The 24,451-nt window shown below is 45.5% G+C and overlaps 1 protein-coding gene across 1 annotated transcript in view; it reads right to left on the bottom strand.

Moving 5' to 3' along the window:
- The window catches only part of LOC141058332 (serine/threonine-protein kinase MARK2-like), a 170,808-nt gene that overhangs the window by 83,935 nt on the left and 62,422 nt on the right, over positions 1-24,451 (bottom strand). Inside the window, exons 6-9 of the mRNA XM_073554558.1 lie at positions 14,224-14,294; positions 12,347-12,403; positions 11,765-12,001; positions 9,163-9,282 (exon numbers count right to left, since the gene is read on the bottom strand). Of these exons, the coding sequence (XP_073410659.1) occupies positions 9,163-9,282; positions 11,765-12,001; positions 12,347-12,403; positions 14,224-14,294 (485 nt within the window). The remainder of the gene's footprint in view (positions 1-9,162; positions 9,283-11,764; positions 12,002-12,346; positions 12,404-14,223; positions 14,295-24,451) is intronic.

Genomic DNA, 24,451 nt, shown 5'->3' with positions numbered 1-24,451 from the left:
CTGTATTAAATCATAGTTAAAATTGTTTGCAACGTTCAAGAAACAGTGCCTCTCATATAGAGATTAGATAAGAATTGTTTACTAAGCATTACAAAAAATTTTGTATGTTCCTGTATTTGTCAACCTTTGTTTTTCTTGCAGCCCGCGGACGTGCTGTGTTTAATGGGGGGGGGTATGTGGCGTCCCTGAGGGTTCAGTCGCCACAGAGATACTGCACCTCCTCCTGAGGTGTGGTACCCCACCATTCAGGTTAGGCCTCTTTCACACTTCAGTTTTTTGCATCAGTTATAATCCGCCAAAAAGGCGGACAAGCGGATCCGTTCTCAACTGATGTGAACGGATGGCACAGGATCCGTTTTCAGACGGATCCTGAAAATGAAATTTAAAGGGAGGGAGAGGGAGAGGGAGAGGGAGAGGGAGAGGGAGAGGGAGAGGGAGAGGGAGAGGGAGAGGGAGAGGGAGAGGGAGAGGGAGAGGGAGAGGGAGAGGGAGAGGGAGAGGGAGAGGGAGAGGGAGAGGGAGAGGGAGAGGGAGAGGGAGAGGGAGAGGGAGAGGGAGAGAGAGAGAGTTTTTTTGTCCGGCACCACCCAGACAGATTTTGGGGATCCGCCGGAGAAAAAAACATTACAAGCTCCGTTTGCAAATCTTTGAGGATGTTGACGGACAGTAACTTTGTGGCGGATCCTCAAAAAAACGGATGCAACGGACGGCAATCAGTCAGGATCCGCCAATAATGAAAGTCAATGGCGAAAAAAAACGGATCCGCAAAGAAAAATGGCGGATCCGTTTTTTTTTTTTCAAAATTGGCGGATCTTGACTGATTGTCAAAAACGGAAGTGTGAAAGAGGCCACTAAGGTGGAGACACCTGACCATACTCCAACACCTGCATCCCACACAATATAGTAGTGTAGCAAAGCACCCTTGGTGGCTCCCTGCTTGGAACACGAAGCGTGCTGGGAGGCGGGTGGAGTTTAGTTTTGCACTCAAAAGAGCGGGAAGAGTGTAGGAATTAGTCAGTTCGTCACAGGAGTCTGACGAGGTCAGTCTGTGAAAGGAGATCCCCGGAGTGGGATGGATGAAGAAAGTGCTGCAGCCGACCTCAGTGACCTGGGTCCGCTGGCACAGGAAAGGAACATTAATAGAAAGCCTGACTCTCTATAAGAAGGAAAGAATTAGTACGGAACGTGAAGAGAAGAAGAGAACTAAGGATCAGGGTTAGAGGAGAACCCTTCCCAAGTTCTAAGCGCAAGGCCGGGGTCCGGTCCCCGAGGTTGTATGGATACTAATGGTCATGCAGCAGACACCAGAGGAATAGAAGTTGTCACCACTTTATTCCCACACAAGACTTGGGGCACAACAGCATCGATAGTGAGCCAGGACTAGGTAGTAAGGAGTCCCCCGAAGCAGGCTACAGCTGTCTGCCGTACAAGTAGAGTTCATAGAAACATCTGACAAGAGGAACTCCAGTGTAACTCAGTACTGTGAGTACTTCACTAAAGGCGCTAAGAGGGAGACGTTCAGAAAAGGCACATATGTTGGCGGAGTGTTGGAAAGGAGTACTTCATCTTGCCTGGAAGTTGGCTGAGCTCCTGACCCGGAGGACACGGCACGGATGCGGGCTCTGGTGCTACAACAAACTGTGATTAAAGCTTTGGAACTACATGCCCCGGCGTCCTCCACTTATTCCTGTGTTAACCTGCCCAGCACTGCTACATCCCCTGCGCCCGACACTACACCATCTAAGTGTAACTTCACCTACTCTGCCCTGGGACTACAGCCCTGCCTGTGAAGGGCTATAACATCACTGCTGCACCACACCATCTGTCCCAGAGGATCTGTCTGCAGCGTCGGCTCAACATCTTCATTGCCGAACACCACAGGTGGCGTCACGACTCATTCATTCATAAACTCTAATCATCATAAGCACACTGAACATTTCCCCCCTTTTACATTGGGCACCCAGGGCCACGTGCCAGGTCCCAGCTGCCGTGACATCTTCCATTGAAGCTCATCGGGGCCGGTACCGAGTACCCCACAGCCCTGGGAGGGCGACCCACACACATAACGTGGGGGAGACAGGAACCTAGGTACGAGAGGTGCGCGTGCGCACCGGCTGGACCCCCCGGAGTGACCGCGGCTCCGGAAGAGATGACGTCGGGACCAAGGTCCCGCCCCCAGGTGAGCTTGGCGTGACACAGGTCAGTGGAAGAGACTTATAGGACACCTCTGCGGTAGAGGGGTCCGAGAACCTGCGCGGCCAGCAGGTGACGGTCGTGAAAGCCGTGTAATATGCTGACCGGGTTCAGAGAAAGAGACTGGTGGATTGCTATAGGGTGTCTCTATGGATATGAGGTACCCGAGGACCTGTGTGGCTGACACAGGTAACGAACAGGTGTTCGTGTTGTGCTGACCTGGGTCAGTGGGAAAGACTGTATACCTGGAGGGTTCAGTGAGCAAGGTCCTGGAGGGTCAGTGTTGGGAGGTTCTGGGAGAAGAATCGGATCCCTGGAGCACGTGGTATGACCTTGGACCTGTTGAGGCATGAGTGTTGGGCAGTCTCAGGAGGAGATGGATGTCCTGAAAAGCACAGCTGAGCCCCTGGACCTGGTGAGGCCAGTGTGTTGGGAAACCCTGGGAGGAGGGTCGGCTCCCTCAATAGCACCCAGTGCGCCCTGTGTGTTGGACGGTCTCAGGAGAGGAGACCAGGGCCAGACTGGGACTGAAAATCAGCCCTGGCACACCAACCAAAGCAGCCCACTTAAATTTAAAAAAAAAAAAAAATTGTAAGGGTATCTTTTCAATACAACCTTTTCTCTACAGTTTGATTAATCAGAAATATCTGGGAATTCTACAGATCCACAGAAACAAATTTTCCATAAAATAGACGTCCTTAAAGTATGGTGCTACAGGATAAATTTGCAACACATTTTTGGTTGCAGGTTTGCGTGTGGTAATTCTGCTTCATGTTACAGTACTATCAAGGTGGATTGCTCTAACTTGAATAAACCATAATACAAAGCTACCATTTGTAATTATATTAGAAGTATGGAAAAACAAGTGTTGAGGCAGTAACTGTGAGGGTATCATGTGACCCCGCTACCTCCTCACCACTAACGGAGCTACCGCCTCACCATCACTGGAGCTGCCGCAACCCCCCAACCTACCGTCTCCTTCCCCACCATCCTGTAGCATGTAAGCCCGAAAGGGCAGGGTCCTCTCTCCCCTCTGTATCACTCTGTCATTGTTAGTTTGTTTACTGTAAGTGATATCTGTAATTTGTATGTAAACTCTTCTCATGTACAGCACCATGGAATCAATGGTGCTTTATAAATAAGTATTAATAATAATAATGCGCTTGTGGGAAAAATGTGTTTGTATCATGCTTTATGATGGCCAATAATGGATTATTATAGTGGGTGAGAACACTAAGGGGGTTCAATAGGGCAAAATGACTTTGTAAGTGCTACAATACATGTCCCTCTCCCTGCCTTTAAGATCTGGGAGATACAGCCTTCTGTGACTGCAGTGTGACCCTTCTGACATTTTTTAGTTTTGTAAGGGGAAACCCCAATTAAGATGTCTGTAGGCCTTTCTCATCCGACAAGGATTACGGCGTGACACAATGATGAACAGGTATGGTATATTGTTGTTTTTTATTTTTGTTTTATTACAGAAGAACAGGGGCTTTGGTGGAATTTGGCGTTAGGTGAGTATAACTGTGTTTGTTATTTTTAAATAAAAATTTTGTTTTGTTTTATTTATAATAAAAGATTTTTATTTTATATGTATACGGAGGTACTGGTGTATACACAGGTGCTGGGGGCTGGTGTCTATACATCAGCCCCAGCACCTGTATATAAATCATCACCAGGTCCAGCACCAGCCCACTGAGCCCAGCACCACCACCTGTATATATACACATCACCAGGTAAAGTCCCAGCCCACCGAGCCGAGCACCTCCCGTATATACATCGCCAGGTAAAGCCCCAGCCCACTGAGCCCAGCACCACCATCTGTATATACATCGCCAGGTAAAGCCCCAGCCCACTGAGCCCAGCACCACCACCTGTATATATATCATCACCAGGTCCAGCCCCAGCCCACTGAGCCCAGCATCTACTGTACATACATCACCAGGTAAAGCCCCAGCCCACTGAGCCGAGCACCTCCCGCATATACATCATCACCAGGTAAAGCCCCAGCCCACTGAGCCCAGCACCTCCTGTATATACATCGCCAGGTAAAGCCCCAGCACACTGAGCCCAGCACCTCCTGTATATACATCGCCAGGTAAAGCCCCAGCACACTGAGCCCTGCACCACCACCTGTATATATATCATCACCAGGTCCAGCCCCAGCCCACTGAGCCCAGTATCTACTGTACATACATCACCAGGTAAAGCCCCAGCCCACTGAGCCGAGCACCTCCCGCATATACATCATCACCAGGTAAAGCCCCAGCCCACTGAGCCCAGCACCTCCTGTATATACATCGCCAGGTAAAGCCCCAGCACACTGAGCCCTGCACCACCACCTGTATATATATCATCACCAGGTCCAGCCCCAGCCCACTTAGCCCAGCATCTACTGTACATACATCACCAGGTAAAGCCCCAGCCCACTGAGCCGAGCACCTCCCGCATATACATCATCACCAGGTAAAGCCCCAGCCCACTGAGCCCAGCACCTCCTGTATATACATCGCCAGGTAAAGCCCCAGCACACTGAGCCCAGCACCTCCTGTATATACATCGCCAGGTAAAGCCCCAGCACACTGAGCCCTGCACCACCACCTGTATATATATCATCACCAGGTCCAGCCCCAGCCCACTGAGCCCAGCATCTACTGTACATACATCACCAGGTAAAGCCCCAGCCCACTGAGCCGAGCACCTCCCGCATATACATCATCACCAGGTAAAGCCCCAGCCCACTGAGCCCAGCACCTCCTGTATATACATCGCCAGGTAAAGCCCCAGCACACTGAGCCCTGCACCACCACCTGTATATATATCATCACCAGGTCCAGCCCCAGCATCTACTGTACATACATCACCAGGTAAAGCCCCAGCCCACTGAGCCCTGCACCTCCTGTACATATATCACCACAAGGTCCAGCCCCAGCCCACTGAGCCCAGCATCTATTGTACATACATCACCAGGTAAAGCCCCAGCCCACTGAGCCCAGCACCACCACCTGTATATATATCATCACCAGGTAAAGCCCCAGCAGACTGTGCCCAGCACCTCCTGTATATATATATCATCACTAGGTCCAGCACCAACCCACTGAGCCCAGCATCGAGTCGGGTTTCATGAAACCCGACTTTCTCAAAACTCGGGTCGAACGAAATCGGCCGACTATCAGGAAAAGTCAGGAAAAGTCGTGAAACACAAAACCCAATGCAAGTCAATGGGGAGAAAAGTCGGCAGTGAGTGGTGGACTGTAAACACACCTGGCATGAATTTTAACCCTAGAGGCAGCGAAATCTCTCTCTCTCTTCTCCCTCTCTCTCCCACTCCCTCTCTCCCAACGCTCCATCCGCCCATTGGCTAAAAAAAGTCACGTGCAAGCAGTTCAGCGAAACCCGACTTTAGTGTGAGACACAGTAGACAGACATGTCATTTTGGGATCCTTGTAATCTGGAACTGGTTCAATATATGGCTTCAGCTCATCATCCTCATGACCTACATTCATCCAATGATCCCTCATAATTTGCTAAGAACAAAGAGAAGCACAATTTATTAATGACGATTGACGAGGACCGAACCAATCAGCTGGCGTGTTTCCACTGATGTAATTTAGGCAACACACAAATAAATACGTTCTATGAAATTAGAAATAAAAATATATTTATGAACATTTAAAAAGAAAAACTGGTAACAGGCAAAATTTTCTCTTAAACTAAACATTGTGATGCTAATGGTTCCAACAGGTGCCCGCAGTGGTGTACGGCCCACAGCCGCCCGCAGTGGTGTACGGCCCACAGCCGCCCGCAGTGGTGTACGGCCCACAGCCGCCCGCAGTGGTGTACGGCCCACAGCCGCCCGCAGTGGTGTACGGCCCACAGCCGCCCGCAGTGGTGTACGGCCCACAGCCGCCCGCAGTGGTGTACGGCCCACAGCCGCCCGCAGTGGTGTACGGCCCACAGCCGCCCGCAGTGGTGTATGGCCCACAGCCGCCTACTGTGGTGCACGACAGACACCCGCCTGCAACTGACAGTATCAGAGGTAGCTCCAATCCTTACACCAGGGGTCCTCAAACTACGGCCCGCGGGCCACATGCGGCCCGCCAAGGACTTTTATCCGGCCCCCCGCCAGGCCGACATTGAACTTATGAACTGCACTGCAGTTCAATGCCGGCGGGCCCTGTAATCGCGGGTGGGACGAGGCGCCGAGGAAAGGCGTTACGCAGCCCTCCGTATGCAGCAGAGCACAGTGCACACAGACGGCCTGATTATCATCACGCCGCCTGCGCGCCCTGATGACGTCACGCCGCCTGTGTGCCTGTGCAGGAAGACGACTGAGATGAGCGGGCGCCTCTTCAGAGCAGCGGGGGACATAGGTGAGTACTTTTTTTTTTTTTTTTTTTTTAAACGCCGGGTCCCTATTGGGGTCATTTACCTGCCTAATGGGGACATTTACCTGCCTAATGGGGACCTGTGCTGCCTAATGAGGGCATTTGCTGCCTAATGGGGACATTTACCTGCCAATTGGGGACCTGTGCTGCCTATTGGGGACCTGTGCTGCCTAATGGGGACATTTACCTGCCTATTGGGGACCTGTGCTGCCTAATAGGGACATTTACCTGCCTAATAGGGACATTTACCTGCCTATTGGGGACCTGTGCTGCCTAATGGGGACCTGTGCTGCCTAATGGGGACCTGTGCTGCCTAATGGGGACCTGTGCTGCCTAATGGGGACCTGTTCTACCTAATGGGGACATTTACCTGCCAATTGGGGACCTGTGCTGCCTAATGGGGACATTTATCTGCCTAATGGGGACATTTACCTGCCTATTGGGGACCTGTGCTGCCTAATGGGGACATTTACCTGCCTATTGGGGACCTGTGCTGCCTATTGGGGACCTGTGCTGCCTATTGGGGACATTTACCTGCCTATTGGGGACCTGTGCTGCCTAATGGGGACCTGTGCTGCCTAATGGGGACCTGTGCTGCCTAATGGGGACCTGTGCTGCCTAATGGGGACATTTACCTGCCTATTGGGGACCTGTGCTGCCTAAGGGGGACCTGTGCTGCCTATTGGAGACACTTACCTGCCTATTGGGGACATTTATCTGCCTAATGGGGACATCTATCTGCCTATTGGGGTCTTGTGCTGCCTATTGGGGACATTTACCTGCCTTTTAGGGACCAATGTTGCCTATTGGGGATTCTTGCACCACACCAGTCTGAGCCTGAGGTAAAAGTGGAGTTCCACCAATATGGGCACTGGTGAGGCTGCGCTGATGGGCACTGATCAGGCTGCATTGATGGGCACTGATCAGGCTGCATTGATGGGCACTGATCAGGCTGCATTGATGGGCACTGATCAGGCTGCATTGATGGGCACTGATCAGGCTGCATTGATGGGCACTGATCAGGCTGCATTGATGGGCACTGATCAGGCTGCATTGATGGGCACTGATCAGGCTGCATTGATGGGCACTGATCAGGCTGCATTGATGGGCACTGATCAGGCTGCATTGATGGGCACTGATCAGGCTGCATTGATGGGCACTGATCAGGCTGCATTGATGGGCACTGATCAGGCTGCATTGATGGGCACTGATCAGGCTGCATTGATGGGCACTGATCAGGCTGCATTGATGGGCACTGATCAGGCTGCATTGATGGGCACTGATCAGGCTGCATTGATGGGCAGTGCAGTTTGTATGTCTCTGTGTGGGCAATTTTATTGCTGGTATATTGTTTTTGTAGCGCTGTATATATGTTGGTATTTTACTAATAGCAATTTTGAATCCCTAGGAAACAATGATATCAAGAAAGAGAAAAAATTGACTCGAAGTGTAGGATATTCGAAGAACCCAAAAAAATCGGTAAGTTTGATGATTTAACTTCATTTTTAATATTGTATTTGTTCCTATTTTTGTTTTATTACCTCTAAATAAGATATGTGCAGTGTGCACAGGAATTTATTCATAATTTTTTTTAAACTATATTCCGGCCCTCCAATGGTCCGAGGGACCGTGATCTGGCCTCCTTGTTTAAAAAGTTTGAGGACCCCTGCCTTACACCATAAACCCTTAGATGATACATTCAATAGCGCCCATGAAATTTTATCAGATTGGGGTGGAACCGTCCCCTTACTGTCAGGATATTCCCTCCTTACATTTTTTTTTTTTTTTTTTTTTTTTAGAAAGCTGCATTCACAAAGCCATGAATGTTACCATCCAAAAGAAACAAACTTATCTTTTCTCGAGTGTTTTTTTGCAGCTTTTCTAGATTTGTATTGTTTTTGTTTTGTATTTTAGTTTTCATTACAGTAGTTTTTATTTTGTAATTTAGTGTCTGCAACTTTTTTAGTTACATTCATTTTTTCTCATTTTTTTTTTTTTTTTTTTTACTAAATAAGGTCGACTGAACTATTTTATTCATTGATTTCTAGCAGTGGATCAGTAAAAAATTATCAAATCTTGAAGTGCCTTCATGTTTCATCCATCTTACTCCATCTATTTTATAGACTCTTTAAGAATCATATCTGACCCAAGAAAAAGGGATGAGACACATGGATCTGTGTTCTGTTTTTATAACTGCTGCATGTATGGATTAATAAAATTCTCTTGGTCTGTGTGCTGACCGAGGGAAAAAACAAAAACCACAGACAGCACACAGACTTGTCACACAACTTCATTCATTCTCTATGAGACTGCTGGAGATAGCCAAGTAACATTTTCTGGCAGTCCCATAGAGAATGAATGGAGAGGTGGTTCACGTGCCCAGTCACTTCTCTGCTCACACAGGGCTCTACATAGCCCACTCCTGAAATCTATGTGGTCCCAACAATTGGCCCCAAATAGATCAGCAAGTTACCATCCATCCTAATCACAATATAAAGATTGTGATAAACCTTGCAATATTAAATGGAAGTATTGATGGAAACCCATAGTAGAGAATTAACATACAACAGACTGTACTCACCTCCAGTGTGCCCCTCTTGCTAGGATTTAGTATAAGGAATTTCTTTAGCAAATTTTCACAATCTGTAGACATGTAAAAAGGGATACGATATTTGCCCCTTAGTACACGCTCCCGTAATTCCTGAAAGACACATCAACGACTGTAGTGAGAGATTTACACATGCTCATTTTTCTACAAACCTCACGATAACGTCCGGCTACCAGAACTGGACTTCGTTAGGCTGGGTCCACACGAGAAACATTTTACAGCTGCAAACTCTGTATCTGTAACATGTAGGATTTCACCCCTGCTACATTGAAAGGGGTTGAAGGTTAAAATTGGGAGATTTTGTACTTCTTGCTGTTGTTCAATTTCCATGGAGAAAAATTCAGCATGATGTGGATGAGAGGTGTTAAAGTCGCACATATGTCCGCTACTGCATTCTGCTGCGGATGACACCTGGCCAATAGCACAGGTGAAAACTACTGCTTTTTTCATGCTGCAGGGACTGGTTGCCCACTAGGTATTTTAGAAATGAGGAAAATAAATGTCCCGAGACTGCTGCCTCTGCTCCGTCTGGCACGATCAATATGGAGACAGATTAAGGGGGTGGTTGGATTTAGCGATGTTATAGCTGAAATGCCCCTGTGGAATAATGACTACCTCCCGGTGCTGCGTGAACATCCGTCTGCCGAGTTCTGGGTTCAGTACGGTGTCTCTACGATGGGTGATCTATACGATCATGGTTCTTTAACATCCTTTGAGCAATTACAAGTCAATCGCGGTGTCCCGAGATCCCAGTTTTTCCGTTATCTACAACTAAGGTCAGCTTTTCAATCGCATATGAGAAATTTAGATATGAGTGATGCCATTTCGTCTCTGCGCTTGATAGGGATCCTCAAGTCACAGGGCCCTCAAGGTCTCATCTCCTCTCTATATACATATATGTTGTCAGTGGGGACAGAATGCGCCATAGACTCCGTTAAGAAGAAATGGGAGAGGCTCATTCCTGATACACGGGATGAGGAATGGGAAGAAATTCTGGAGTCACCAATCTGTGTGTCTCCGTCTGCCAACAACAGGATGATACAATTGTACATTATTAATCAATCATATTTGACCCCAATTCGACTCTTTAAGATGGGCCGATATCCGTCATCGGAATGTTTGTGATGTCATTCAATGGATGCAGACTTTATTCATATGATCTGGTGCTGTCCTGTTGTTGTGCAATTCTGGAGAGGGGTGACATCGTTATTAACATCCTTGGTACAAACGCCTGTTCCCCTCGAACTGCTGATATGTCTGTTTGGAGTGTGGGATGAGGAGACGTGGGGTCATTATGTTGGGATTTTTTTTACGGGAGACACTGTTCATGGCACGAAAGATACTGGCACTACGATGGATGGGGAATTCACCTCCTTCTCTTGGGTCCTGGATCACTCTCGTAAATTCGATTATCCCATATGAAAGGACACTGTATCAGAATAGAGGGTGCCCAGGTAAATTTAAAAAGATCTGGGAGAGATGGAACTCCTCTGACTTTACCTTGCAGAGCGGAGATGTGGCACAATAAACTGCTTGCTATATAGAAGTAGGCTGCAGAATAGTTAATGTTTTAGTAGATGTCGGTAGAGTTTAGAAGCCAGGCAGGTTCTATTACTGGTACAATAACATAACACCATTGTGATTCAATTGATATTATGTCTGCTTTATTTACATACAGTTGATGCACATATTATGCCTCATGTCTTCATGCTAATTGTACATATCTATTTTGTACTAGGCTTAACATTTTGCACTGAATGTATGTATTGTAAAACTGCTTATGGTTTAATAAACGAATTTAAAAAAAAAAAAACTACTGCTTTTTCGTCCCATGACGACTTACCCTTATTGCTGTAAGAATGTGGTTTTCTGCAATGAATCTACTAGTTCAGAATGGGGTTGCAAGAATGATATGTAGGCTTCCCCTTGTTCTCCTGCTACTGATTGACAATTTTCTCCCTATGCACAAAAACATGGAGAGCAACGGCCAACCAGCGCCTGGAGGAAGGGTGAGCACTAATGATGACTGAACGTGCTGGGATAAGGTGTTATCTGAGCATGCTTGTCTGCTAACCTATGTCTCAGCTGCAACACATACAGGGATTACCTAACAAACACGCAATCCATGCATGACTAGGTGCTGTTGAATGGCCGTGAGACATGCAGTCGCGGGGACTCTAACATTTTTCGAGCATGCCAAAGACACTCGGGTAGCACACGAGCATGCTCGGATAACACCTTATCCCAGCACGTTCGCTCATCACTAGTGAACACGCATATCATGAATATATCAAACTCTTCCTGCCTTTGACAGTATTAAAAGTTTAAAGGGTACCAACATTTTTTTTTTGTTTTAAATACATGACAGATCCTACATCACTATACAGATAGGTGGGAGTTGAGTCCTGACAACCCTACCCAAAACACTTGTCAAACGTGTGCTGATCGGAGAACTTAGATAAAAACAGCATAGTAATCAGAAATACCAGATATAGTGTTGGAAGATACTACTACATGCTGCTGTCACAAGAGGACAACAAAGATTGGGGACAGTTTCCTTTTTGCACGTGCTTACCTTAAGGTTCTGCCCGTCGAAAGGCAAGGAACCACTGACTAATGTATAAAGAATAACTCCGAGACTCCACACGTCCACTTCAGGCCCATCATATTTCTTTCCTTGAAAGAGTTCAGGGGCTGCATAGGGTGGGCTTCCACAAAATGTGTCCAGCTTGTTCCCAAAAGTGAATTCATTGCTGAAGCCGAAATCAGCAATCTTTATATTCATATCAGAATCTAGCAGCAAGTTCTCAGCCTAAAAAGTAGAGGTGGGAGAGAGAGAACACCTGAGTTTCTAAAAAATAAGTGAAAATATCATAAAAACGTCACGATTTATATATTACAATTCTCTTGTTAATTTAAGTAAATAAACTCTCCTAGTAGATTTAGGCAACTTTAGCAAGCATTGCTACATCTTTTACTGGATTTATAGAATCCATTTGGCATTTCTGCACTAATAATTGCTTGGAATTAACTGGACAGTGATAAATGTATGACCGATGGGGGTCCGACCCCTTGAACTCCCAGGCAATCCTAAAGTTCTCTCTGTGAACGAAGCGAATGGTGAACAAGCTTGACCACGACTCCAATCACTTCTTACCTTCAAGTCCCTGTGAACTATGAATTTCTGATGACAATACTGAACAGCAGAGACAATCTAAAAGGTAGAAAAGAAACAGACGTTATTGGCTGCTCATTATATAAATCATCATTTTCAGCAATAATGACAACGTGTTATCCACTTTTATTGGCTAAGTCCAAGTGATACAATCTACACACACTTTAATCACCACTCTCATTTTATTACTTTTTTTTATCACATCTGTTTCTTTGCCGTCATCAGTTTTGCCTTTCACTATTCACTTTTGGCATTTATTTTATTTCACTTATCTTTGATTCAGCCAATGAAATACATTTTTTTCACTTACTTGTTACTTTATTGCACTGCCCCATTGCAACACCCCTCCTTTCCAAATTCAGCCCCAGGTATCCGACTATACGTCATCAAATGGTTTCATTACAATTCCCTTTAATCCACTCCACTACAAGGCCCCTTTGCTGTTTATTATCCCTTTCCATTCTGCCTATATTATCCAATATGGTGGCACCCTTGATCCCCCTTACAATGGCTGGTGATGTGTGCGTAGATGCTGTGATCCAATGCCGTATTGCTTCACGAAGGTCATCAACAAAGCGTTGCCAGCATGTTTTTTACATCACTGGGTCATGATGCACCAGACATGCGTGCCAAGATGATGGTCATTATGAAAAAAACTTTAATCAGGCATAGAACTCGTGACGCATGCACCGCCTAATTGGCACAATTTGGCCTCTCTATACATACAAATTCAGAGCTGGACAATACATATGGCACATTGCCTTGAAAAAGCAGCTATGTGGAACGAGCGTCGGGGCAGCATGGAGACCACCCTAATCCTCTGACACTATGGGTAAGCCAAACTAATAACACTAATTTATGCATCTATCTATGGAACATATAAATTATATGGCTCCTTAATTAACAATTAACATTCAATGCAAACAGTATGAGGGCCAAAGGTTTATGGCACTTGCTTTCTATTTATTCATAACCTATTTTCAGGCAATTATGGGTTTCTGAGAAGATTTATTTATGTGATCCATATAGGCTCATGGCACTTGCCTTTTTATATTTTTAGCCTATTTTTTTATACTGGATAATGAGATTTTTGTACTGTCATATACCTCCAATATTTTGTATGTTAGGAATTTTTCATTCATTTAAATAAATTTATATGTTTTAACCTATTTTTGTTGTTTGTGGCTACTCCAATCCTGTGGATTCATAAGTTTCTGATAGTATATAGGAGCACTCCACGCCTTTATGCTCCCTATTAAATTAGGGGGATGGGGGGGGGGGGGGGTCACACATTGGTTATGTTCCCGACCTGGTTATAGAAAATGCTTTATGAATATTTTGATAGTGTTAATTCTAAATAAGTAACATATTAAAAAGCAAGGAGGCAATAAAGTTTGACATCTCCATGACACTTGTGAAAGATTTATTGTTTTTCTGCTTCTTACAAATGTTGTAATGTGACAATGTCTTTAAAAAGGAAATAAATTAAAACATTGGCTCTGTCCTGAGCTAGATAACCCATACAAATGGTGAAGCTTTAAAGTCTAATTACAAAGGCCGTGACCCGGAAGAAAAACTCACAGGACCGAAGGCTAAAATGCCAGCATATGAGCGGGCTTCATCTACAAAAGCTATATATATATATATATATATATATATATATATATATATATATATATATATATATATATATATATATATATATATATATATATATCGCAAATGACACTAATGTTACATTCAAACAGCCTAACACAGTTATTAATATGATCTTGACATAACATATGACTGTAACATAGAAATAACAAGGAATTTTAGCTAATCAACCAAAATCAAATCATTAGATAATCTAAACTTACCTGCCGGAATTTAGACCGCGCCTCCTTCTCTTTCATTCTTCCATGTTCAACCAAGTAATCAAACACCTCCCCTAAGGTATCAAGCAAGAAAAATAATACATATATAGTTTAGCAACAAAGAGTGTTTGGACAATAGGAGAATGACTGACTATTGTATTTACATTTAAGCTTTGATCACACCTCTGTTGTTACTTTGATTCATAAATCTAAAAACTCTGCAGGGCCACTACACAGGAGCCCCCAGGATTGCCTTCTACCACCCGGGCATCCACTGCTCTTTTCTTCATTAGCCTCATGTACATCAAGCTGCAATGATGATGTTGCTCCAGGTCGGCTAATCAAAAGCACAGCCAGAAACGAGGCCAGGTAAGAAGCGGTTGTCACCCCGTGGCCACAGACTACTGACAGGTCTGATACACCAGGTGCCTCAATCAATTGGCCCTAACCCTCAATATAACCATAGACTGCCCCAGTTGTTGGACAAAATTCGGGAAGCAAGACATTGAAGGCTAACATAGCTTCCCCTGAATAAATCCTATACAGTCTAAAGAAAATAAAGGGAGAGGATTTTGTTTTTCATTCCATATGCAGGGGAGTCAAACTAATTTTCATCCAAGGCAACAGCCACATTATGGTTGACTTCAAAAGACAAAGCGGCTCATGCAGATGTCTGAGAAACACAGTATGAGCAAGGACTGGCGAGGGTGTATAACACAGCTGTCCCCGGCTAGTAGGGCTACAAGACAGCTGTCCCCGGCTAGTAGGGCTACAAGACAGCTGTCCCCGGCTAGTAGGGCTACAAGACAGCTGTCCCCGGCTAGCAGGGCTACAAGACAGCTGTCCCCGGCTTGCAGGGCTACAAGACAGCTGTCCCCGGCTTGCAGGGCTACAAGACAGCTGTCCCCGGCTTGCAGGGCTACAAGACAGCTGTCCCCGGCTTGCAGGGCTACAAGACAGCTGTCCCCGGCTAGTAGGGCTACAAGACAGCTGTCCCCGGCTAGTAGGGCTACAAGACAGCTGTCCCCGGCTAGCAGGGCTACAAGACAGCTGTCCCCGGCTTGCAGGGCTACAAGACAGTTGTCCCCGGCTTGCAGGGCTACAAGACAGCTGTCCCCGGCTTGCAGGGCTACAAGACAGCTGTCCCCGGCTTGCAGGGCTACAAGACAGCTGTCCCCGGCTTGCAGGGCTACAAGACAGCTGTCCCCGGCTTGCAGGGCTACAAGACAGCTGTCCCCGGGTTGCAGGGCTACAAGACAGCTGTCCCCGGGTTGCAGGGCTACAAGACAGCTGTCCCCGGGTTGCAGGGCTACAAGACAGCTGTCCCCGGGTTGCAGGGCTACAAGACAGCTGTCCCCGGGTTGCAGGGCTACAAGACAGCTGTCCCCGGGTTGCAGGGCTACAAGACAGCTGTCCCCGGCTTGCAGGGCTACAAGACAGCTGTCCCCGGGTTGCAGGGCTACAAGACAGCTGTCCCTGGGTTGCAGGGCTACAAGACAGCTGTCCCCGGGTTGCAGGGCTACAAGACAGCTGTCCCCGGCTTGCAGGGCTACAAGACAGCTGTCCCCGGCTTGCAGGGCTACAAGACAGCTGTCCCCGGGTTGCAGGGCTACAAGACAGCTGTCCCCGGCTTGCAGGGCTACAAGACAGCTGTCCCCGGGTTGCAGGGCTACAAGACAGCTGTCCCCGGGTTGCAGGGCTACAAGACAGCTGTCCCCGGGTTGCAGGGCTACAAGACAGCTGTCCCCGGGTTGCAGGGCTACAAGACAGCTGTCCCCGGGTTGCAGGGCTACAAGACAGCTGTCCCCGGGTTGCAGGGCTACAAGACAGCTGTCCCCGGGTTGCAGGGCTACAAGACAGCTGTCCCTGGGTTGCAGGGCTACAAGACAGCTGTCCCCGGGTTGCAGGGCTATAAGACAGCTGTCCCCGGGTTGCAGGGCTATAAGACAGCTGTCCCCGGGTTGCAGGGCTATAAGACAGCTGTCCCTGGGTTGCAGGGCTATAAGACAGCTGTCCCCGGGTTGCAGGGCTATAAGACAGCTGTCCCCGGGTTGCAGGGCTATAAGACAGCTGTCCCTGGGTTGCAGGGCTATAAGACAGCTGTCCCTGGGTTGCAGGGCTATAAGACAGCTGTCCCTGGGTTGCAGGGCTATAAGACAGCTGTCCCTGGGTTGCAGGGCTATAAGACAGCTGTCCCCGGCTAGCAGGGCTACAAGACAGCTGTCCCCGGCTAGAAGGGCTATAAGACAGCTGTCCCCAGGTAGTAGGGCTATAAGACAGCTGTCCCCAGGTAGTAGGGCTATAAGACAGCTGTCCCCAGGTAGTAGGGCTATAAGACAGCTGTCCCCAGGTAGTAGGGCTATAAGACAGCTGTCCCCAGGTAGTAGGGCTATAAGACAGCTGGACCTGGGTAGTAGGGATAGAGAGAGCTGTGTCAGACCTAAGAGTCCAAAATGGACTGCTCCCTATGAAAAATACAGGCTGCATCTGCTCTGATTCCAAGATGGAACCACACAAAAGTGCTGGCTGACTGCGTTCACTTGTTGGGCTGGCTGGCTGACTGCATTCACTCGCTCAGAACAAAGCTGGCACCCACTCCTTGTACAGGTGCCGCCTATGTGGACATAGAACGCAGCCTGTACTTCGCAGAGGGCGAACCCAAGAAAAAATAAATTTTCCAAAAAACGAACAAATTGTTAGGCAACTCACCAAACCCTGACTAATGCACTGGCAGGATACAGCAAAGCCCCAGTGATAAAGGCTGGGGCAGCACAGGTGCATTCCACTGATAAAGACAGCCAGTTAACCCATCAGGGTCTGGCTGCCTAGTGGGAAATGCACACTAATAAGGCTTGCATAAGACATAAGTCACACTGATAAGTGTGATGCATAGTGTCTGAGCAGCCTATCAATGACGCCAAAATAGGCGGGCCGCTCAGCACTGTATACATGCATCACACCAAATACCAAGCCAACATGAGGGGCTAAGCTGCATCCTGTAGAAATGATAAAAAGTGCAAAAAGATATCAGTGTGACTTATGTCTTATGCAAGCCTTATTAGTGTGCATTTCCCACTAGGCAGCCAGACCCTGATGGGTTAACTGGCTGTCTTTATCAGTGGAATGCACCTGTGCTGCCCCAGCCTTTATCACTGGGGCTTTGCTGTATCCTGCCAGTGCATTAGTCAGGGTTTGGTGAGTTGCCTAACAATTTGTTTGTTTTTTGTAAATTTTTGGAAAATTTATTTTTTCTTGTGTTCGCCATTTAGCTTCAGTGTTAGGGACTCACAATATCTGGGGACCCTTGACGATGGGTTGTGAGCTTATCTGCTTTGGCCAAAATAGTAACCAATACCCCATATTTTTTATCTTTTTGCACTTTTTATCATTTCTACAGGATGTAGCTTAGCCCCTCATGTTGGCTTGGTATTTGGTGTGATGCATGTATACAGTGCTGAGCGGCCCGCCTATTTTGGCGTCATTGATAGGCTGCTCAGACACTATGCATCACACTTATCAGTGTGACTTATGTCTTATGCAAGCCTTATTAGTGTGCATTTCCCACTAGGCAGCCAGACCCTGATGGGTTAACTGGCTGTCTTTATCAGTGGAATGCACCTGTGGTGCCCCAGCCTTTATCACTGGGGCTTTGCTGTATCCTGCCAGTGCATTAGTCAGGGTTTGGTGAGTTGCCTAACAATTTGTTCTGTACTTCGCAGAGGGAATGGCGTAAGCAGAAGGGGTGGGTACCATCTTAGATATTGAGCTCCGCGCACAGTTCCACACTGCTCTGACCATGGCTGTGGAGTCGGAGTCGGTGCTCATTTTGGTGGAGTCGGTATAAAATGGACCGACTCAGACTCCTAAAATATATAATAAATTGGGTACAGTATTTCAATGCAGAATGTGCTGAATATTTTTTCATAGGAATTTGGGAAAGTTATGAAATGTCCTATAAATGGCTGTTCTGTTCCTGATCTAAGGCTACATTCACACAGCGTTTTTGCTGCGGTTTTTGAGGATACGGTTTTCAGCTGCAAAAGCAGATCAGCTTTATAAAAAAACTGCATCACCTGAAAGGTTTTTGAGCTCATAGATAATGTTTTCAATAGCAAAAGCAGATTAGAAATCTGCTCTATCCAATGGTGTTTCTCTGGAAAGAGAAAGTATTAGAAAATTAGTGATTGAAGAAGCCCTTAACCCCTTCATGACCAAGCCTATTTTGACCTTAATGACCAGGCCATTTTTTGCTATTCTGACCAGTGTCCCTTTATGAGGTAATAACTCAGGAACGCTTCAACGGATCCTAGCGATTCTGAGATTGTTTTTTCCTGACATATTGGGCTTCATGTTAGTGGTAAATTTAGGTTGATAATTTTTGTGTTTATTTGTCAAAAAATCAGAAATTTGGCGAAAATTTTGCAATTTTCAAATTTTGACTTTTTATTCTGTTAAACCAGAGAGTTATGTGACACAAAATAGTTACTAAATAACATTTCCCACATGTCTACTTTACATCAGCACAATTTTGTGAACAAAATATTTTTTTGTTAGGAAGTTATAAGGGTTAAAAGTCGACCAGCGATTTCTCATTTTTACAATAAAATTTACAAAACTATTTTTTTAGGGACCACCTCACATTTGAAGTCACTTTGAGGGGTCTATATGGCAGAAAATACCCAAAAGTTACACCATTCTAAAAACTGCACCCCTCAAGCTACTCAAAACTACATTCAAGAAGATTATTAACCCTTCAGGTGTTTCACAGGAACTAAAGCAATGTGGAAGGAAAAAATGGACATTTTAATTTTTCCAACAAAAATTTTCTTTTAGCATCAATTTTTTCATTTTCACATGGGAAACAGGATAAAATGGATCCTAAAATTTGTTGGGCAATTTCTCCTGAGTACAACGATACCTCATATGTGGTCATAAACCACTGTTTGGGCGCACGGCAGGGCTCAGAAGGGAAGGAGCGCCATTTGACTTTTTGAATGGAAAATATGCTGGAATATTTAGCGGTTGCCATGTCGCGTTTGGAGAGTCGCTGTGCGCCTAAACATTGGAGCTCCCCCACAAGTGACCCCATTTTGGAAACTAGACCCCCCCAAGGAACTTATCTAGATGCATAGTGATCACTGTGAACCCCCAGGTACTTCACAAATTGATCTGTAAAAAAAAAATACTTTTTTTTCACAAAAATTTTCTTTTAGCCTCAGTTTTTTCATTTTCACATGGGCAACAGGATAAAATGGATCCTAAAATTTGTTGAGCAATTTCTCCTGAGTGCACAGATACCTCATATGTGGTCATAAACCACTGTTTGGGTGCACGGCAGGGACCGGAAGGCAAGGAGCACCATTTGACTTTTTGAATGGAAAATTAGCTCCAATCGTTATCGGACACCATGTCACGTTTGGAGAACCCCTGATGTACCTAAACATTGGAGCTCCCACACAAATGACCCCATTTTGGAAACTAGACCCCCTAAGGAACTTATCTAGATGTGTGGTGAGCACTTTGAACCCCCCCAGTGCTTCATAAAAGTTTGTAACGTAGAGCAGTGAAAATAAAAAATAATTTTGTTTCCTCAAAAATGATTTTTAGCACACTATTTTTAATTTTCACAAGGCTAACAGGAGAAATTGGACCACAAATCTTGTTGTCCAGTTTGTCCCGAGTACGCTGGTACCCCATATGTGGGGGGGGAACCACTGTTTGGGCACACATATTCCCACAATAAGGGCCTTAGAAAACATGGTGCTTCCCACCAAATGTATAAACCAAACAGATCAAGGAAGCATGTTGCCATAAAATACACATTGCTTTATTAAAGTACATACAAAAAACACACATACATGATAAAAGGAGATGAGTATACCAGTGGGTGTCACAGATACATAACATCCAAAATGGAATATTGGGGGCACGAAACACTCTACTGTGACGCCAGAAAGAGTGCTACAATATGGTCACCATAATGGGCTCTATAATATAGTTTACTGTAATCAGTATGCCCAAATTTTTCACTGGCTAACATAATTGCATACATAGAGATTCCAAAGTATAACTACCATCCTAACAGTGTGTAAAGGGGCATAGATACAAACATGTGTACCCCTTATTCAATTTGTGTGGTAGCGTTCCCTAAACAAAAAAAGTGTATATGACCTGTGACACCGCGGTCCCCGACGCGCGTTTCGCCTTAGCTTCGTCCTGGGAGGTGAGTTATTATAGATCTAAAGTGCATGAGGGCATATATAATGGTATAATTACCAGAAAATTTCTTACATCTGAAAGGTAACATGGCGCCCGGCGTGTGACGTCATCATGGTGCGCGCCTCCCGGCCCCACAGCCACTCCCCATCGCACACGTCACGATGTGGAGACAGATGAATCGGGCCAGAGAGGACGCATCACCATGGCAACCCACCACGCTGCAAGATGGCGCTGAGGACATACAGGCCACTCCCCCGCCCGACGTGTCAGGACGGAGAATCGGCCAGCACCTCCAACAGACGCCTCTATACAGAGTGTGCACAGTGCACCAGGTAACACAAAATAAAATAAAAAAAAAACCATATTCCATGGATTCAATGTCGTATTGCGATTGTACAAACAAATTGGAAAAATACTTTTTATTAGTCACTGCCATATGTCACAGTGTGAGATGACGTTATAAATGCATACTATATATTGTAATATAATGCACGGCAATATGCCAAAGATTTAATATAATGTTTTAATTGTATCATATTAAGCATTAGAGAAAATTGCACTTCCCAACACACCACAGTGTATTATATTGGCCATTAGGAAATTTCCAATAGTCCAATACATAGTATGGAAGGAAGTTATATATAGGATATTAGGGTCACTCCACAACAAAGTGTGAGGGATCCTAATGTAAGGGTTGTCTAATGTATGGCACACAAAAATGTACAGACTAATTCCTATAAATATATGCACCATACATATTGTGGCCTACAAAACAGACCCATTGCCTAGTAAGAAATCACACATACACTATATGACATAATTGCAACTGTGATATTCAAAGTCCTCAGTAAATTACAGATTTATCAACATAGGATACAAAAGTTAGAGAAATCATTCCAAACGATATATCTTTCTCAATGTGAAGGCCCAAAGTTGATCAGATTTTCCTTGAATATGGGCCACACATATTATACTCACCTTCTCAAAGAGAAAGTAAAGCCTGCATAGTAAGTCAGCCTGCTGAACGTCCAACGGTCCACAGCGGAACCGCACCACAGTTCAATAAGGAATAAATTCTTGGACTTTAAGTGCGCTGCCAGACAGATTCAATAACCACACAAGGTTAAAAAAGTTAACCCTTTAATCCCTACGCGTTTCGAAGCATAACGCTTCTTCTTCAGGGGTTGATCAAGATTGAAGAAGAAGCGTTATGCTTCGAAACGCGTAGGGATTAAAGGGTTAACTTTTTTAACCTTGTGTGGTTATTGAATCTGTCTGGCAGCGCACTTAAAGTCCAAGAATTTCTTCCTTATTGAACTGTGGTGCGGTTCCGCTGTGGACCGATGGACGTGCAGCAGGCTGACTTACTATGCAGGCTTTACTTTCTCTTTGAGAAGGTGAGTATAATACTTTCAGTATTTGTACATTTTACCCGGATAAGACCCTATTGCGCTTTTGTTTCAACCCTTTAGTGAATATAATTTCTCTAATGCTTAATATGATACAATTAAAACATTATATTAAATCTTTGGCATATTGCCGTGCATTATATTACAATATATAGTATGCATTTATAACGTCATCTCACACTGTGACATATGGCAGTGACTAATAAAAAGTATTTTTCCAATTTGTTTGTACAATCGCAATACGACATTGAATCCATGGAATATGGTTTTGATTTTATTTTGTGTTACCTGGTGCACTGTGCACACTCTGTATAGAGGAGTCTGTTGGAGGTGCTGGCCGCTTCTCCGTCCTGACACGTCAGGCGGGGGAGTGGCCTGTATGTCCTCAGCGCCATCTTGCAGCGTGGTGGGTTGCCATGGTGACGCGTCCTCTCTGCCCCGATTCATCTGTCTCCACATCGTGACTTGTGCGATGGGGAGTGGCTGTGGGGCCGGGAGGCGCGCACCATGATGACGTCACACGCCGGGAGCCATGTTACCTTTCAGATGTAAGAAATTTTCTGGTAATTATACCATTATATATGCCCTCATGCACTTTAGATCTATAATCACTCACCTCCCAGGACGAAGCTAAGGCGAAACGCGCATCGGGGACCGCGGTGTCACAGGTCATATACACTTTTTTTGTTTAGGGATCGCTACCACACAAATTGAATAAGGGGTACACATGTTTGTATCTATGCCCCTTTACACACTGTTAGGATGGTAGTTATACTTTGGAATCTCTATGTATGCAATTATGTTAGCCAGTGAAAAATTTGGGCATACTGATTACAGTAAACTATATTATAGAGCCCATTATGGTGACCATATTGTAGCACTCTTTCTGGCGTCACAGTAGAGTGTGTCGTGCCCCCAATATTCCATTTTTGATGTTATGTATCTGTGACACCCACTGGTATACTCATCTCCTTTTATCATGTATGTGTGTTTTTTGTATGTACTTTAATAAAGCAATGTGTATTTTATGGCAACATGCTTCCTTGATCTGTTTGGGCACACAGCAGGGCTCAGAAGGGAAGGAGCGCCATTTGACTTTTTGAAATGCAAATTACTTCCAATCGTTAGCGGACACCATATCGTGTTTGGAGAGCCCCTCTGTGCCTAAACATTGGAGCTCCCCACAAATGACCCCATTTTGGAAACTAGACCCCCTAAGGAACTTATCTAGATGTGTGGTGAGCACCTTGAACCCCCAAGTGCTTCACAAAAGTTTATAACGCAGAGCCGTGAAAATAAAAAATATTTTTTTTTCCCTCAAAAAAAAATGATTTTTAGCCAGCAATTTTTTTTTCACAGGGGTAGTAGGATAAATTGGACCCCAAAAGTTGTTGTCCTGTTTGTCCTGAGTACGCTGATACCTCATATGTGGGTGGGGACCACTGTTTGGGTACATGTCGGGGCTCGGAAGGGAAGTATTGACATTATGAAATGCTGACTTTGATGGAATGGTCTGCGGGCATCATGTTACATTTGCAGAACCCCTGATGTACCTAAAATGTGGAACCCCCCCACAAGTGACCCTATTTTGGAAACTAGACCCCCCAAGGAACTTATCTAGATGTGTGGTGAGCACCCAGAACCCCCAAGTGCTTCACAGAAGTTTATAACGCAAAGACGTGAAAATAAAAATTATTTTTTTCCTCAAAAAAAATGATTTTTAGCCAGCAATTTTTTTTTTCACAAGGGCAGCAGGATAAATTGGACCCCAAAAGTTGTTGTACAGTTTGTCCTGAGTACGCTGGTGCCCCAAATATGGGGGGGGGGGGGGGGGGACTATTGTTTGGGCACACGTAAGGGCTCGGAATGAAAGTAGTGGCGTTTTGAAATGCAGACTTTGATGGAATGGTCTGCGGTCGTCGTTACGTTTGCAGAGCCCCTGATGTGCCTAAACAATAGAAACCCCCCACAAGTGACCCCATTTTGGAAACTAGACCTCCCAAGTAACTTATCTAGATGCCTGGTGAGCCCTTTGGACCCCCAGTTGCTTCACAGAAGTTTATAACGCAGAGACGTGAAAATAAAAGAAAAATTTTTCCACAAAAATATTTTTTTTAGCCCCCAATTTTTTATTTTCCCAAGGGTACCAGGAGAAATTAGACCCCAAAGTTGTTGTGCAATTTTTCCTGAGTACGCTGATACCCCATATGTTGGGGTAAACCACTGTTTGGGCACACGTCGGGGCTTGGAAGGGAGGAAGCACCGTTTAACTTTTTGAACGCAAAATTGGCTGGAATCAATGGTTGCACCATGTCGCGTTTGGAGACCCCCTGATGTGCCTAAACAGTGGAAACCCATCAATTCTAACTCCAGCCCTAACCGCAACACACCCCTAACCACAGCCCTAACCCCAACACATCCCTAACCCTAATCCCAACCCTAACCATAGCCCTAACTCCAACATAACCCTAACCACAAGTCTAACCCTCTTTCCAACCCTAACCCTCTTTCCAACCCTAACCCTCTTTTCAACCCTAACCCTAATGGAAGAATAAAAATAAAAATATTTTCTTTATTTTATTAGTTGTGCCTACCTATGGGGG

Source organism: Dendrobates tinctorius, unplaced genomic scaffold, assembly GCF_039654945.1.
Source record: "Dendrobates tinctorius isolate UK_male_01 unplaced genomic scaffold, ASM3965494v1 ptg000211l, whole genome shotgun sequence".
NCBI classification, from domain to species: Eukaryota; Metazoa; Chordata; class Amphibia; order Anura; family Dendrobatidae; genus Dendrobates; species Dendrobates tinctorius.
The sequence above is the reverse complement of the archived record's forward strand: the minus strand, read 5'-3'. Positions and strand labels throughout refer to the sequence as shown.